This window comes from Trichomonascus vanleenenianus (assembly GCF_965637985.1).
Source record: "Trichomonascus vanleenenianus strain CLIB 3782 genome assembly, contig: TRVA0_001S, whole genome shotgun sequence".
Classification (NCBI taxonomy): Eukaryota; Fungi; Ascomycota; class Dipodascomycetes; order Dipodascales; family Trichomonascaceae; genus Blastobotrys; species Blastobotrys vanleenenianus.
The window spans coordinates 122,653-136,902 of NW_027481886.1; the positions used below are offsets into that span (position 1 = coordinate 122,653).

Genomic DNA, 14,250 nt, shown 5'->3' on the forward strand with positions numbered 1-14,250 from the left:
TCTTCCATGCTGTAGTCTTTGGTCTCGACCATCTTTTGCCTGCCCAAATCTGCAGTCCAACTGATCCTTCTCTCTCAATAGCCCATGACATCCTATTATTGCTTGAAGATGTCCATCTTCTCACAAACTGCAAACCAGTAGACATTAAACGCGATCATCAAGAACTCTTGAAGATACCAAACACTCTTGACTTTATTAATAACAAATCAACCGCGATTGAAATTACTTATATTATCGAGATTGCTGAATTATGCATGTCGCACTTCAGTAAAAATAAGCCCAAATCGAATCACCAAAAACAGAAATATAACAACCGAGTACATCTCGACATTGGGCAAGATACGTACAGACGGCAAAGCCTAGAATTCGTACGTAGCTCCAGAAATATGTGGGCGTGCTCTACTTACGTATGATATGCACGAGTATGTTGGCCCCCTTTTGCTGCTCCGCCTACCCCGATTCAAACATCACCACCACCCTTCAACACGATAAAACATCATCGCGTAAAAGACCAAACAAATGAAGGTTGGCGATGGCTTCGTGCTGCCTTCTGAGCGCTACGGACTGCCCAGAACTGATCCCAGTCGGTGGAGACTTGTCACTGATGACCTCGGGAAGCAGAATTGGGTCTACATCCGCGAAGGTGACGACCACCTCGAGAAGTACCCGCCGTCCAACTTCACCTCCTTCCAGCTGGGCCTAGAGACCTTCGACCCGGGAGAAACCCCAAAGGCTGAAACACCGTTTGAAGCGGCGGTGAAGTGCATGCGCTTCCTCAAGTACATCCAGGACCCCTGCGGCACGTTCCCCTGCCAATACAGCGGGCCAATGTTCATGCTGGTCGGATATATCGTCGCCAAGTACTTCTGCAAAGTTCCTTATTCTGAGGAGGAGAAGATTGAAATCTCGAGATACCTTATCAATCGAGCTCACCCCGTCGACGGCGGGTGGGGGCTGCACACCTATGATAAGAGTACGGCGTTCGGCACGACTATCAATTACTTAATTCTGCGGCTATTGGGCATGGAGCGAGACCATCCGGCTATTGTCAAGGCGCGTAAAACACTCCATCGCCTAGGCGGTGCAATTGGCAACCCGCACTGGGGTAAGGCGTACCTGGCTATGCTTAATCTCTACGATTGGGATGGTGTAAATCCAGCTCCTCCAGAGCTCTGGATGTTGCCATATGCAGTGCCTTTCCACCCTGGTCGGTGGTGGGTGCACACGCGAGCTATTTATTTGCCCTTGGGCTATTTATCTTCTACTAGGGCCAAGGCCGAGTTGGATCCGCTGTTGAAAGAGCTCAGAGAAGAGCTTTACACGGTGCCTTACGACTCAATTGACTTTTCCAAGCACCGGAACACAGTGTGCGGAGTGGACTTGTACTATCCACACTCTAAGTTGCTCGACATCGCGAACTGGGGTTTAGTGAAGTATGAGAAATATATCCGACCCAATTGGCTCCTGAAGAAAGCCAACAAGTATGCTTTTGAGCTAATTCTCAAGGACCTCGAAAATACCGACTATTTGGCAATTGCGCCAGTCAGCAATGTCATGAGTGCCATGTGTGTATACCTCGAGAAAGGCAGTAACTCACCCGAATTCCAGCGCTTCTTGTACAGATGGCCAGATTTTCTGTTCATGAGCGAGGAAGGCATGATGATGAATGGAACAAACGGTGTCCAGGTATGGGACTGCGCTTTCGCTCTGCAATATTGCGTCGTCGCGGGCCTAGCCGAGCTACCAGAGTTCAAAGACGCCATTGTCAAGGGGTACCAGTTCCTGCTGAGGTCACAATTTGTAGAGGACTGTGTCGAGGGGAGTTTCAGAGACCACAGAAACGGTGCATGGCCGTTCTCGACCCAAACCCAGGGTTTCACTGTGAGTGACTGTACCGCTGAAGCAATCAAGGCAATCATTATGGTGCAGAACGTTCCCGGCCTTGAATTCCTCAAGGACGAGATCTCGGAGCAGAGGCTCAGAGATGGCATTGATGTGTTGCTATCTCTGCAAAACACTGACAATTTCCACTACGGCTCATTCGCTTCGTATGAGAGAATCAAGGGTCCGGAAATTGTTGAACAGCTCAACCCTGCTGAAGTGTTTGGCAACATCATGATCGAATACCCGTACGTGGAGTGCACGGATTCATCTGTCCTTGGATTGGTATACTTCCGAAAGTACTTCGACTACAGATCAAAAGACATTGATCATGCTGTCAAAATCGCCTTGGACTACATCAAGAGTTTCCAACGACAGGATGGCAGCTGGTACGGATCTTGGGGGGTGTGCTTTACCTATGCAACTATGTTCGCCATTGAGGCGCTGTCTACTCAGGGCTGGACTTACCACAGCTGTGAGGAGATGCGAAAAGGCTGTGACTTTTTGGCCTCCCACCAAGAAGAAGACGGTGGATGGTGCGAGAATTTCAGGTCCTGCGAAGTTCATTCTTGGGTGCGAGATGAAACGAGTCAGGTGGTTCAAACTAGCTGGGCTGTTATTGCTCTACTGCTTGCAGATTACCCAGAGAAGTATATTATCGACCGTGGCGTTCGATATTTGATGGACCAGCAAAATCTGGACGGCTCATATGACTGGAATCATGTTGAAGGCGTCTTCAACCATTCCTGTGCGATGGAATATCCGAACTATAAGTTCTATTTCCCGATGAAGGCGTTTGGAATGTATGCCAATAGATACGGCAGAAATGCGCGAGTGTAGAGTAGCCACGCCTAGTCATGTATCATTTTAATCTGGGCTCCAAATCCCGTTATTTGGTACCCTATAATAGAATCCTCAAGAGCAGAAACAATTTGGACTCCAAGATCAACCCACTCGTTCTTTATTACATTCATTCTTTCCATTATGGCTTTGGGCGTTATTTCTTCCCTTTGCCGGAAATTCAGGAATGCCAATCCGTGGATTTCGTCAAAGTAAATCGGTACATCCTTGGCAATTGATCCGTCATTGACAAAAAGCGTAAAACACACTTCGTTCTTGTCGTTAATCCAATCTCGATAAAATTGTGGATGGGTAGAACAGATGCGAACTCTGACATGGAATTGCATAGAACTGTTCTTGATAAGCAAAAACTGATCGTACATGCTTCTCAGTGTTCCAGATTGAAGCTCTTGGTCGAGATTGAAATCAATCATTTCACTTTTGGAGCCTAGCAGGGTAGGCTTGTGTTTAGTTACCGGTTCGTTCACAATCCTGGGGACCTTAACCGGCCCAATTCGTTTACTGCTCTCTCCTTCACTGGTTCGTTTTGTACTACTTGGCACTTCATCAGCGGGCAACACTGTGATAAAGCACCCATCACGGATATTTCCAAACACCCTATTCTGGCTCATTTTAAACGCAACACCTTGTATCCTTAGACGGCAACCCACTGATATTCTATCAATATCCTTTTCCTTGCTACCAAACAATTTGAATATGTATTGATTGCAGTGGTTCGAGTGATCGGTCCCATATATATTAAACCCGTTCAAATGCTCTACCGTTATCGTCACCTCAACTTGGGGTGTTGGGTTTCGAACTTTCAGCATTGAGTCGATGTCTTCGAGGGTCTTTTTTGGATAGTCTGCCATGAGTGGCGGAGGGGTAGTGCTTTCCGATTTCGTCTCCTTGAGCTTCCACTCACTGAAATCTCGAAGACCGAACTGCTCGGCCTCCTTGCATACATTAGTCAAAATCTTCCAATCATGGGTCCCTTCGCGTAACTCAGGGAACTTTTGATATCTGTAGTTTTCGGCCGCTTTAAGATTCCTCTGTTTGCTGAAATCAGCCGTTGAAATGTACCAAATGTACATGCTTGAACGAGGAGCTGAAAATATTGTCCCGCCAGAATAATTGTTCCCCACTAGAAGAACAACATCATTTTGTTGGAGATTTGGTGGATGGAACTGCTCGTAATGTGCAATGTTCAAGTGCACTTTTACCGGTGGACTGTCGGCTGTGCTGGGATCTAGAAGTTGAAATTTGAAATCTCCGGTGCCAGCATTATAAACCGGCTTGGATACTACTAACCCAGCTGTACATATCTTTTTAAGATCAGCAGATGATCGAAGCTGGGACGGGCGAACGTCGCTATAGGGGCGGTACATTCATGAGCACTGTAACAGGGTGAGTGGAACAAATTGGGAGGTTAATTTACGCGTCGCGAAAAAACGCGCGAAAATACCTGTAAGTCACGGCGATTGCAGCATTGCATAATGCATTCGGAAATTCTGGTAATTGGGGAGTCCGAGTAAACTGAATCTTTTCCCAAACATTGGCCATATGATATGAGAATATTACTGCAACCAATGGTACAACGGTGAGAAGATCAGGTGGCAAGCTCGTTCGCTCTTTATGTTCGCCCAACGAGTAAAAAAGTCGGAAGAGGAGAGGAATTGAAGAATTGCTGTATAGGTACCTCACCTCGCTAGCTACAATTAAGCGCAATCGAAAGTATCTACCGTTAATTGTTTATTAGGAGTCTTCGATTTTTTTTTTCTCGGAGCGCGAGTGAGTTACCTGGTATACAGCATAATACGGGGTAGCCTAAAAACACATTTCAATATTCTATTTACATAGATTATCTAATGTTTTTTCTTATCGCAGCACTACGAACTCAACTCCAGAATGTACTACCGATATTCGGTTTGGTAAATTCAACAATCAGGTCCAGATCCTTTCCCCGGTACTTTGGGACCAGTATCACCAATGGTGTTCCACATGCTCTTATTTTTTTATAAAAAAAAGGGTTTCCGTCTGCCATTGGGCCTTGGCGCTAAGGAAATCTGCCCATCATTTAATGGTTTATAGTTGTAATACGTTGAAATGTATGTTCAGCGAACAAATACCGGTATGGGAGGAACTAAGTAACTAAGTGTTATAAAGCTTAGCATCGTGACAGCTTCGCAACGGGCTAAAATAGACTTTTTTTCATTCGTAAACGCAACAGTGATTAGAATAAGTATGATTATATTTCAAACCACCTTCCATTCATGGAAGAAGGCTCCCACAATAGCTTCAGAATAGATATTGAGATAGGTTTTTGGGGCAATTGAAGTACCTGCTTATATCGAACTAAGAATGGTACTCACCGTTGGCGAATGTGACTATGGGAAATACTAAAGGACGAACAAACACAACTGACCATAAAGAGTAGCGCGCAAAGTATAGCTCCCCCATCAATTAAAGGTTTTTGATTTTCATTGATTTGTTATAATATGTTGAAATGTCTGCTTAGCGGACAAATATGTTGAAGTACTATGTACTATATAAGCCTAACTTGGGGACATAGTCGCAATACAGACAATTTATTTATTCATTCATTCATTCATTCGGTGAAGATATGGTCGATCTTTTCGAGGGTAGAATTGTCGCACTGACACACCTATTCTCGGATTGGTTTTCTGATACCCATATATTACGTCAGATGAACTTTTAACTCAAATGGCATAGGTTATTTGAACTCAGAGTTTTCGTCTGCGATGGTTTCAGTCCTTCCTTGTCTCGCGAGTTTGAACTGAGCATTTGATGGATGAAAGCAAATGTGCTTACGCGACAAGTACGGTTTATTTTGACCCTCATAGCAGCTTTAACTTAACGCAAAGTTGCAGAAATCTATATACAGCTCTCAAATTCTTTCTATTTTCAATAGGTTGTATAGGTTGTTTAAAAATGCTGAAACGCCGGGGTCAGCGATCGGATGAAATAGCCCAAACTTGCATCTCCTCTAGCTTGGCAGGAGCGATATAAAATATCTACATTATGGCTTTATTCATTAATTCTATTGTAGAAGTTTTCTATAGGGCTAGAAATACGCCAAAAAACTCGCGATTTAAGGCGGAATTGGGCAAAATTTTTTGGCTCTATTTTGCCCTTCTTATATGTCTGAAAATGTCGCAGCGCAGTCCTTACTGCCTCTTTAGCTTAGGGGTAGAGCGTTGCACTTGTACTTCGTACGTTATGCAAAGGTCAGCGGTTCAATTCCGCTAGGAGGCAGCTATTTTTGCTGATCGCGATCATAATATTTTTGATCTCGCGTGCGCACGCGCGCGGGTAAATTTCAACGTCCGCGAGCGCACGCGCGCGGGAGCCAATATATATATTGTATACACAATATACACCGGCCGCGTATACAATAAACGCAGCCGGCCGGCGTATATATATACGCGCACGTGATATTAGTTCATTATTATATATCAATTGTATTTCAGTGTAGTAAATGAAATTATTCAAAAAAAAAACGCGTGAATTGCAAGGCCCGGCCGCGGGATCTCGAGTTTTATAAGCGCGCGGGGAACCGTGCACTGCATGCATGAATTACCGGCCCAAAGCATATCGATCCATAGTATATATAGGGGATAGACACGTCGGTCGACTCCATTTAGACACGAACAGTTTGCCCGCTTTGAATTATGAATACTATTGGGAGAAGAATGTTATCGACTTCAAAGGCCCTGAAGGAGTACCTGGTGATTATCAAGGACCGTCCGAACGTCCTTGAAAAGCGAATGGAGATCCGTCCTGAGCATTTCAGCAATCTGAAGGTCACTCGACAGCAGCAGCCAGGTATCCTTACTAGCGGGGGCGGGCTTCTCTCCCAGGACCCGAAGGAAGGTACTACTCCAAGCTTCGTCGGCTCTATGCTTACCGTCCGGGCGAATTCCAGGGAAGAGGTAAAGGAAATCCTCAAGAAAGATGTCTACTACGAAAAGGGCGTCTGGGACGTAGACAATGCCGAGATTTACAACTTCCTTCCTGCCTTCAGAGATGCCAAAGATCTTCCATAAACGTATTCCTCAATGGATTTGTTAATTATCATTAGGAATTGTTGCCAGAGAGACATTTATATAGTGCCATACAGCTGTTGCGATCGACGGGTATATATGCTAGCGTAGTAACACGGTATATGTATACTTACTATCAAAAAAAAAAAGATATCGATAAGCCAATTGCATCAATTGCATCCATCCAATTCGTTAACTGATCTCCCTAGCGAAATGGTGGTGGCCAACTAGTTAAAGGTGATTGACCATAGAAGTAACCGAATAACAAGAGAGATGATACCTTGGGAAAGCGATCATATGACCCGTTTTGAAAGCCATTGCAGGGAACCGTGGCTTGTTAATGGTGACCGAGGGTTTGAGTTTAGTACGAGGTAGTCGAAATCTTAATTGCGACCTCTGTTTATATAACGGTCAACGGGGTACTCCTAAACAACCCTTTCATACATCACTAGAAGAGAAAATTTTGGATCCAGTATGCCTCTCGAATTGATTATGTCCCCCGTAATGCGACCCCTGGTTGTCGCGAAAGCTCTTCTCTTCCATCCGCACCGGCAATCAAGCCGGTATATCCCCAATATTATAGACCTCCCCGAAAACGTGTCTTCGTATACCGTTCGAAAAGAGTTTGGAAAAGGTGGCAAGGTATTTGATGTGTATGACGACTCCAATCCTGAGACGACACTTGACCAACGGCTATACTACATGATTCGATCTCGAGCGATAAAAGGAGCATACAAATTCTACACTCAAGGCGAGGAGAAGCCAACTGCTGCGATAAGAGCCGGACTGAGAAGCAATGTACTACTGATCAAGACTGAGGGCGACAATTTTGAGCTGGGCTGGCATGTCATGGGACACCGAATTGACGCCATTGATAGCTATCGGTTATTCCAGCTAGCAGACGGCACGACGTACCAATGGACGACGCGCGGCAAGTTTATGGAGCGAGTTCACAACCTGGGCGAGAAGGAGAGTGAAGTCCGCGAGCGGGTCGCGGTCGTGACGATTAACGACTCCAAAGGATTCACCCTCAAAGTCGACGAAAGTAGGGTGCCTCGTGAGATGGCGATTATGACGGCAATGATCAGTTACATTGACCAATGGAACACGCAGCTTGGTGTTGGAGGCATCTACTACGCGTACAAACCCTCGCAGGTCCGATGGAAGAGAGATTAATACACGCTGTCTTCAGCGATGTGTTGGCAGCTAGATTTGTCCAAGTCATGTATGGAAATTAGTCTCTTCAGTACATAAAGCTATGAATCTTTAATGTGTCAAACAAGCCATCCTTTTGCTATTTGGAGTTTACGACAATCCCGTCAGGCGAAGGAGGACTAATCGAATGGAGCTTATAGTCGGAACTATCGTGCAAGCCCTTTTCAGAAGGCTGATTGATGATGAGGTCGATATCCCGCATGTGCACATGCTTGCAGACATTTTTTCTACTGATCGCAGGGGTTGATCGGTACCCCTGAGTTCAAATGCAAAACCCCTGCCTTACTTAGATTAGGGTTATAAAAATACAATAGCATAACCTAACAGATATATACACCAAAGACAATCCGTGTAAACAGAGGAGCAGAATTGCACACGATGGCTTACAGTGGAGTTTCCCCAGACTCGGACAGTTCATCCCCCGCGGGCGGCCTGGGCAGGTCAGACTCAGGGTCCCTGTATAGCATTGAGGCCCCTAAACAGGACCTCTCTCCAATGTTTCCACTGATTCTAGCACTGCTGCCAGCAGTGTTGTCATTGGTACTTGGAGAGGGAGCTGTGGCGCTGTTGGCCGACTCGCTGCTGCTCTTTGCCGACGGCTGGATATTGTGGAACATATCAAACGGCACATGGAAGTTCTACGCACAAGCAGCCCTCGCTAGTCACCAATACGCTACCGATTCACAGCCGATTGGCGACGATGAGGATGGAGGTGGTGGTGGTGATGAGGCAAAGGCAGATGCCAAGCGTGGGGCTAGCCAGGCCCTCATAGTCAGTACTTACATCGCTGCTCTGGTGCTGCATCTCAGCGCGCCATTTGGAGGAGGCATTGTACTGTACTACTCAAGGAAGTTCCTCTCGAGTGGGTCCAAAGTCATTACGAACTTCAATATCTTCCTTTATATCGCTATGGAGCTAGCTCGAGGCATAAACCGGCTCACTGAGGCCAGTGAATGGCACAATTACGCGCCATCACCCGCTTCTCCAACCGAAAAGGCACCGCAAATGCTCGAGAGAACCACAGCAAGAGTAGATCTCCTCGAGGAAGATATGAATCTATTATCGAGCCAAATGTCGGCGCTGGAGAGCCGCATGGACAGATCAGAGGAAAACTTTTATACCGAGCTGCACACCGCGTGGAAGACCATGGAAAAGATGGACAAGACTCTACGACTATACAGGCTACAGATGAAGCGCAACAGCCACCAAAAGCCCAGCCAATTGGACCCCACCCTCGAGTTTAGTACCGAAGAACCGGGCAAACAGGTGCCCAGCGGTGAACACTATCTCGAGTCGATCCAAGCACCGAACCCATACCAACAGCACCGCACGCTCTTGTGGCCCGCAGCAATTGTATGGAACTCGACGGTATTCGTCCTCCTCATCCTTCCTTTCCGGCTCGTCTACACCGTCGTCCGTCGCCTTCAACCAGCGACGACCGAATCATAATTAACTTGACCGCTTAACACTAATGATTCGGCGGAATTAACAGTCACACCCCCCCTGGGCGCTCTGGACCGCGCGCGCCCCCTCCCTTTGTCTTCCCGCGGCGGGCGCGGCGGGGCGTGAATTCGCTTATTAACCAATTACTTAAGCAAAAATGGGGCTATTTGGGCAAGCCATAGTGCGTGCGCGCACGCCAGACCGACTCTTTGTCGCTGGGAGAGGGTGGGAGCCCCCGGGGCTGGGACCTTTAAACGCTACAAAAATACTCTTTTTTTTCCCTTTTTCCTTTCCTCATCACTCTTATTGATCATTTATCAAGTAAGTGGTTTTTAAACATTGGGGATTGGATTCGAAAACTAACATTGATCTAGAATGAGAGCTAAGTGGAGAAAGAAGAGAGTTCGACGATTGAAGAGGAAACGCCGGAAGGTCAGAGCCCGAAGGTAAGTGAACTACAACATCAATTGATTTATTGGAAAACGGTAACTAACATTTTGATTTTTTATAGCAAATAAGCAACTAGGCTTGCTGGTTCTGTAACTGTGCTTTGGTGATTTTGTCGGGTCCTTAGGTCCCGTTTTCACTTTAGCCGACTAGTTGCGATGGAAAATATATCAATTGTATAAAAATATAGTTTTTCTGAAACTATCCAAACTAGTTCTCTTGGGCCAGCCCCCAAACCCCCGTAGCCAGGCTCCGCCGAGAGTCGTTCGTAATTTCAAGGTCTAAACCGATTGGGATCATTTCTACGCTACTAAAGGGTATTACACCCGGTACGGTACCTGTTTCCATGTGCATACAATTGCATCCTATTAATATGATGACATGTACTGAGCTTGCATTAAGCCTGCTAATTTCAATTTAACTTCACGAGACCTCACAGGAGAAAATGGTACGTTCGGCATACAGCCAGCATTGGTAGGGACAAGGCACAGGCCCTGCCTCCCCGGATGTTATACGTTCTCCGCACCCCGGGTTGCACATCCCCCCATCTCTCCACCCTGCCCCACACCATTTAAGACGTATACGTCCAACGGGTGGTGTGAGCTCCCGAACATCACTTCCTTATATTCACGGAAGGGTGGAGGTAAATCTCCTTTTTTACTCAACTCCCCGTAAGATTAGATCTGAGGAGGGGCGTATTTATATTCCCACCTATCAACGCTAGTAAACTTTCCACACTATTCGGTAATCTTTTGAACTATCACCTGCACTATCCGATACTAGTAATCTTTGAACTACCACCCGCACTATCCGATACTAGCAATCTTTGAAGTCTCTAAAGCGGCACTAATAATCGTTGAAGTCTCTAAAGCGGCCCTAGCACTGAAAACGTGAAACGACACTGGTAATCTGTGAATGAGAGAGGCCCCCAGGGAAACATAGCGTTCCCGTAAATCACGTAGCATCGTAGCACTTTTCACCATTGTTAACAAGCGAGGAAACCGCAGGGTTCGACCTATCTACCGGAGACACGAGCCAGGCTCCAGTCAGGCCGGACCCATCAAGCCCCGTCACACCACGACTCCGGGCTCGAATCTAAGCGGAAATGGCTCACGGTCCCGCGCTGAGGAAGAGGCGTCTATCCAGGTGATGGAACAGCGGCTGCGCACGCAACTCGCAAACTTCCAGGACCAGCAGTTCATCCCTAAGCTGCCCCAGCAGTACGTCTTTGAAAGGAGGCTCTCCCAGGGGTTTGAGGATTTGTTCAGAAGAGGCAAAGACCCGGCCCACCCAGAGGCCATAGTAATCAAGGGAGGCAGTGCCCACAACTCGGACGCGTCTTCCATTGGCTCAGTATCGTCGGACGAAGAACAGGACCCGCGAGAACTCAACGGGTATATTTTCCGACAGGCGTTGCGGTTCCGGAGACACTCGACTCCTGCGTCGTTTATCCCGTCCGGCGCGTTCTCCCAGGTGCACCACCTTGATTCGCGGTTCACCACGGTAATTGGGTCAAATTCCGACGACAGCGACGAGGAACAAGTCCCTAGGACCGCTACAAGGCGGAGAGCTAGTTTTTCCGGCCTGGCAAGGGCCGTAACTGCCTCTTCTCACCGCAAGAGGTCGCTACCTAGCATTCTCTCCTCCGACGAAGAGGAAGAAGAATCAGAGCAGCAAGGAGACGACGAGGAATCGCTGCGGGACGAACTCGAGCAGGCCGACCAGTTCTTTGCAGACAAGTCGGATCCCGTCTATACGGCCATTAAACAGCGCGTCCAGGCCGCTGAACGGCGACTCAGCCTGTCGTCGGCCGGAGACGCTGAGTCAGCTGCGGCTGCGGCGTGCGGCTTGACCATGAAGCCCCCGACGAAGCGCAAAGACAAGACGAGACATCACCATCGATCAACCACGACGACAACCACAAACAAACTGGCGGGCCACAACCACAGTAGCAAGCCGGACGAGGAGGCGGAGTCCGGATACAGCAGTCCGGATCTGGAGGAGGTGTACGAGTTTGACCGACGGTATCTCGAGGAGAAGCGTCGCAAGGAACTCGAGGAGTTGAGCCGCCAGTGGCACGAAATGAAGCTGGCGGATGAGGAGCCAAAGGCAGAGCGGGAGATCAGGTTCCCACCAGAGATCCTGGCTATGATCTTTGATGCTTTGGAGGACTTTGAGCCCAGTATGCTTTATGTGTGCCGAGACTGGTACTCGGTCGGCGTCGAGCGGCTCTACCGCGAGCCAAAGCTGACCTCGTCCAATTTTGCCACTTTCGTAGAGGCCATTTCGAAGTCTGCCGTGCGTGGACCAGGCCGGCTCAAGACCCAGCACAAGGACCTGGGGCAGCTCGTAAAAGTGCTTGATCTGCGGAATATCATCCAGAGCGGCAAGAACTCATATGTGTCTAAAGTGCTGCGGCGGTGCAGTTCGTCGCTTCAGGTGTTCATTGCGCCGCAGACGAGCTTTGGGTATGCCCCACTCGTGAGCCTCAAGTCGTGCGCTCGACTAAGAACGCTGGACCTGTCGCTGGTGAGCGAGACGGTCGATCTACGGGTGCTCTTCATGGCTATCGCCAACACCCAGCAGCTCGAACGGCTCGACTTCCCCCGGTCTTCGGTGTTTTGTGAGCAGTACGAGCACGACTGGCCGGAGAATTTGTGGAACCTGGGGTTGAGCGGGGGAATTTCAAACGAGTTCCTTCACCGCACAAAGTTCCCGGCGACCATTACACACCTAACCGTGAGCCACTGTCCGTTTGTGCAGTCTGAGCCATTGCGGCAGCTGTTCCAGCGACTGGGCCCCCATCTCGAGAGCCTGCGGGTACTCTACCCCATGCCGGCTCTGAGACCAAACACGCTGGACTCGGTACTCAAGCTCTGCCCTAAATTGCGTTCTCTGACGGTATCAATTGACTACGTGTCGCGGTACTTCCTATCCCCTGTAAACCTGCAGTACAACGCGTTTGGCAACGTCATTCCACACCCGCTCAAGTTTTTGACGATGGAGTCGACGGGCATGCTCGGCCAGAGCCACAAGATCGACGCCGACGACATCTCGCTGGCCATTCTCGACGACATTGTGCCCAACCTGACCCATGTGCGCGTCAGCTGCCGGCTCGGATGGAATGCAAACGCAGAGGAAATGCAGGAACTCGCCGAAATCCTCGAGGACCAGGGCGGCGGTGTCTGGATCTACTCTCAACTCACCTAACTTAGTGACGACCATGATGATATTTTGAATGATTCTCTTTTTTTTATTTTGTATGTACGTATATATATAACCATTTTTATTGCTTGTAATCCCCCCCAGACCTGCTTTGCGAAAGAGTTACTCAATGTATTAATGTATTACCGGTAGTCTCTCCAACGTTCTTGGGGGGACCGGTCCCCCCAAACCCCCCTGGGGCTCCGCTTCGCGGAGGAGCTGCTGATTTCATTAGGTGAGTCCCTCTACTGTTCTTGGGGGGACCAGTCCCCCCAAACCCCCCTGAGGCTCCGCTTCGCGGAGAAGTTGCTGGATTATTGGTAATTGCTGGAATTGGGGCAGTGGCAGATACTTTTTATGTGTATCCAGGCGAGTAATTCATTGAGGTATGTTATGTTGAAGATGTAAATAAGAGAGATACTAGACTTGTACTACCTGCCCCCTATACGATTCACCCCGCTGAAAATTGCAAGGCTAGCCTCATTATAGTGAAGTTCTATAGATCAAACTACCGTACTAACATCTCAGGCTACTACAATTACAAGTATATGAGAGGTGAAATGATCATCTTGAATTGGTGGTAATAAGTCTTGGTAAAATAAAAAGTAGTTGCATCTAAGACCAAAGACCATATTATTATCCTACTTAGTCTATTGCACAGACTTATGTCAAGATTTATTACCATGGTATTATATAGGTATGTCAATTCGCTCTGTGTCTGGTGCGTTATGTCGGGCATCAGTAGCATCTCCCGAAACACTCTCGATTCGTCTTGAGCAACCGTTAGTCTCCTGAAGCCTTTTTAAACATTAGATAAATGTTAAGATCTTCCAATTGTATACAATTTTAGGTAGCAAGCTGTGGCAGTAGAATGCATTGAGGGCGAGCTCGGTGTTGTGCTGCGTGGTACTTGTTGTGACTAGAGCTCGTTACGGAAGTGGAAGTTTGTTACAGATCGTTACAACGATTAGTTACACCTCCAACACTAGAGTTAGTAACACAACAGCTTGCAAGTGAAAGAGGTTAGGCAATACAAAGTGTAATAAAGCTTCCAAAAAATATAATTATACAACGATACACTCTAATCGTCAGTCGATCCATTATCGACTCTTAATTTAAGCAATTCGAGTTCATGGGGAAAATATAAAGTATTTAT

The 14,250-nt window shown here is 47.6% G+C and overlaps 7 protein-coding genes and 1 non-coding gene across 8 annotated transcripts; 7 read left to right on the forward strand and 1 right to left on the reverse strand.

Moving 5' to 3' along the window:
• Positions 1-519: 519 nt before the first annotated feature.
• Positions 520-2,721, forward strand: ERG7 (lanosterol synthase ERG7; the record flags this gene model as incomplete). Its single annotated transcript, XM_076681732.1, has 1 exon — positions 520-2,721. One exon carries the CDS (start codon positions 520-522, stop codon positions 2,719-2,721), a length of 2,202 nt encoding a protein of 733 aa, XP_076543689.1.
• Positions 2,722-2,732: 11 nt separating this feature from the next.
• TRVA0_001S01508 (uncharacterized protein) lies at positions 2,733-4,109 on the reverse strand (the record flags this gene model as incomplete). The annotated part of the gene is made up of 1 exon (XM_076681733.1): positions 2,733-4,109. One exon carries the CDS (start codon positions 4,107-4,109, stop codon positions 2,733-2,735), a length of 1,377 nt encoding a protein of 458 aa, XP_076543690.1.
• A 1,805-nt stretch (positions 4,110-5,914) lies between these two features.
• Positions 5,915-5,997, forward strand: tRNA-Thr(TGT). The gene is given in 2 exon segments: positions 5,915-5,951; positions 5,961-5,997. It is a non-coding gene; the product is annotated as a tRNA-Thr (tRNA).
• A 437-nt stretch (positions 5,998-6,434) lies between these two features.
• TRVA0_001S01552 (YciI family protein) lies at positions 6,435-6,788 on the forward strand (the record flags this gene model as incomplete). The annotated part of the gene is made up of 1 exon (XM_076681734.1): positions 6,435-6,788. The coding sequence occupies one exon, from the start codon at positions 6,435-6,437 to the stop codon at positions 6,786-6,788; it is 354 nt and encodes a 117-aa protein (XP_076543691.1).
• Positions 6,789-7,487: 699 nt separating this feature from the next.
• Positions 7,488-7,961, forward strand: TRVA0_001S01574 (uncharacterized protein; the record flags this gene model as incomplete). The annotated part of the gene is made up of 1 exon (XM_076681735.1): positions 7,488-7,961. One exon carries the CDS (start codon positions 7,488-7,490, stop codon positions 7,959-7,961), a length of 474 nt encoding a protein of 157 aa, XP_076543692.1.
• Positions 7,962-8,378: 417 nt separating this feature from the next.
• Positions 8,379-9,449, forward strand: TRVA0_001S01596 (uncharacterized protein; the record flags this gene model as incomplete). The annotated part of the gene is made up of 1 exon (XM_076681736.1): positions 8,379-9,449. The coding sequence occupies one exon, from the start codon at positions 8,379-8,381 to the stop codon at positions 9,447-9,449; it is 1,071 nt and encodes a 356-aa protein (XP_076543693.1).
• Positions 9,450-9,703: 254 nt separating this feature from the next.
• On the forward strand, positions 9,704-10,036 carry TRVA0_001S01618 (ribosomal 60S subunit protein L47). The gene is made up of 3 exons (XM_076681737.1): positions 9,704-9,764; positions 9,818-9,889; positions 9,955-10,036. Exons 2-3 carry the CDS (start codon positions 9,819-9,821, stop codon positions 9,959-9,961), a joined length of 78 nt encoding a protein of 25 aa, XP_076543694.1. The 5' UTR covers positions 9,704-9,764; position 9,818; the 3' UTR covers positions 9,962-10,036.
• A 1,003-nt stretch (positions 10,037-11,039) lies between these two features.
• Positions 11,040-13,100, forward strand: PFU1 (Pfu1p; the record flags this gene model as incomplete). Its single annotated transcript, XM_076681738.1, has 1 exon — positions 11,040-13,100. One exon carries the CDS (start codon positions 11,040-11,042, stop codon positions 13,098-13,100), a length of 2,061 nt encoding a protein of 686 aa, XP_076543695.1.
• Positions 13,101-14,250: the final 1,150 nt, after the last annotated feature.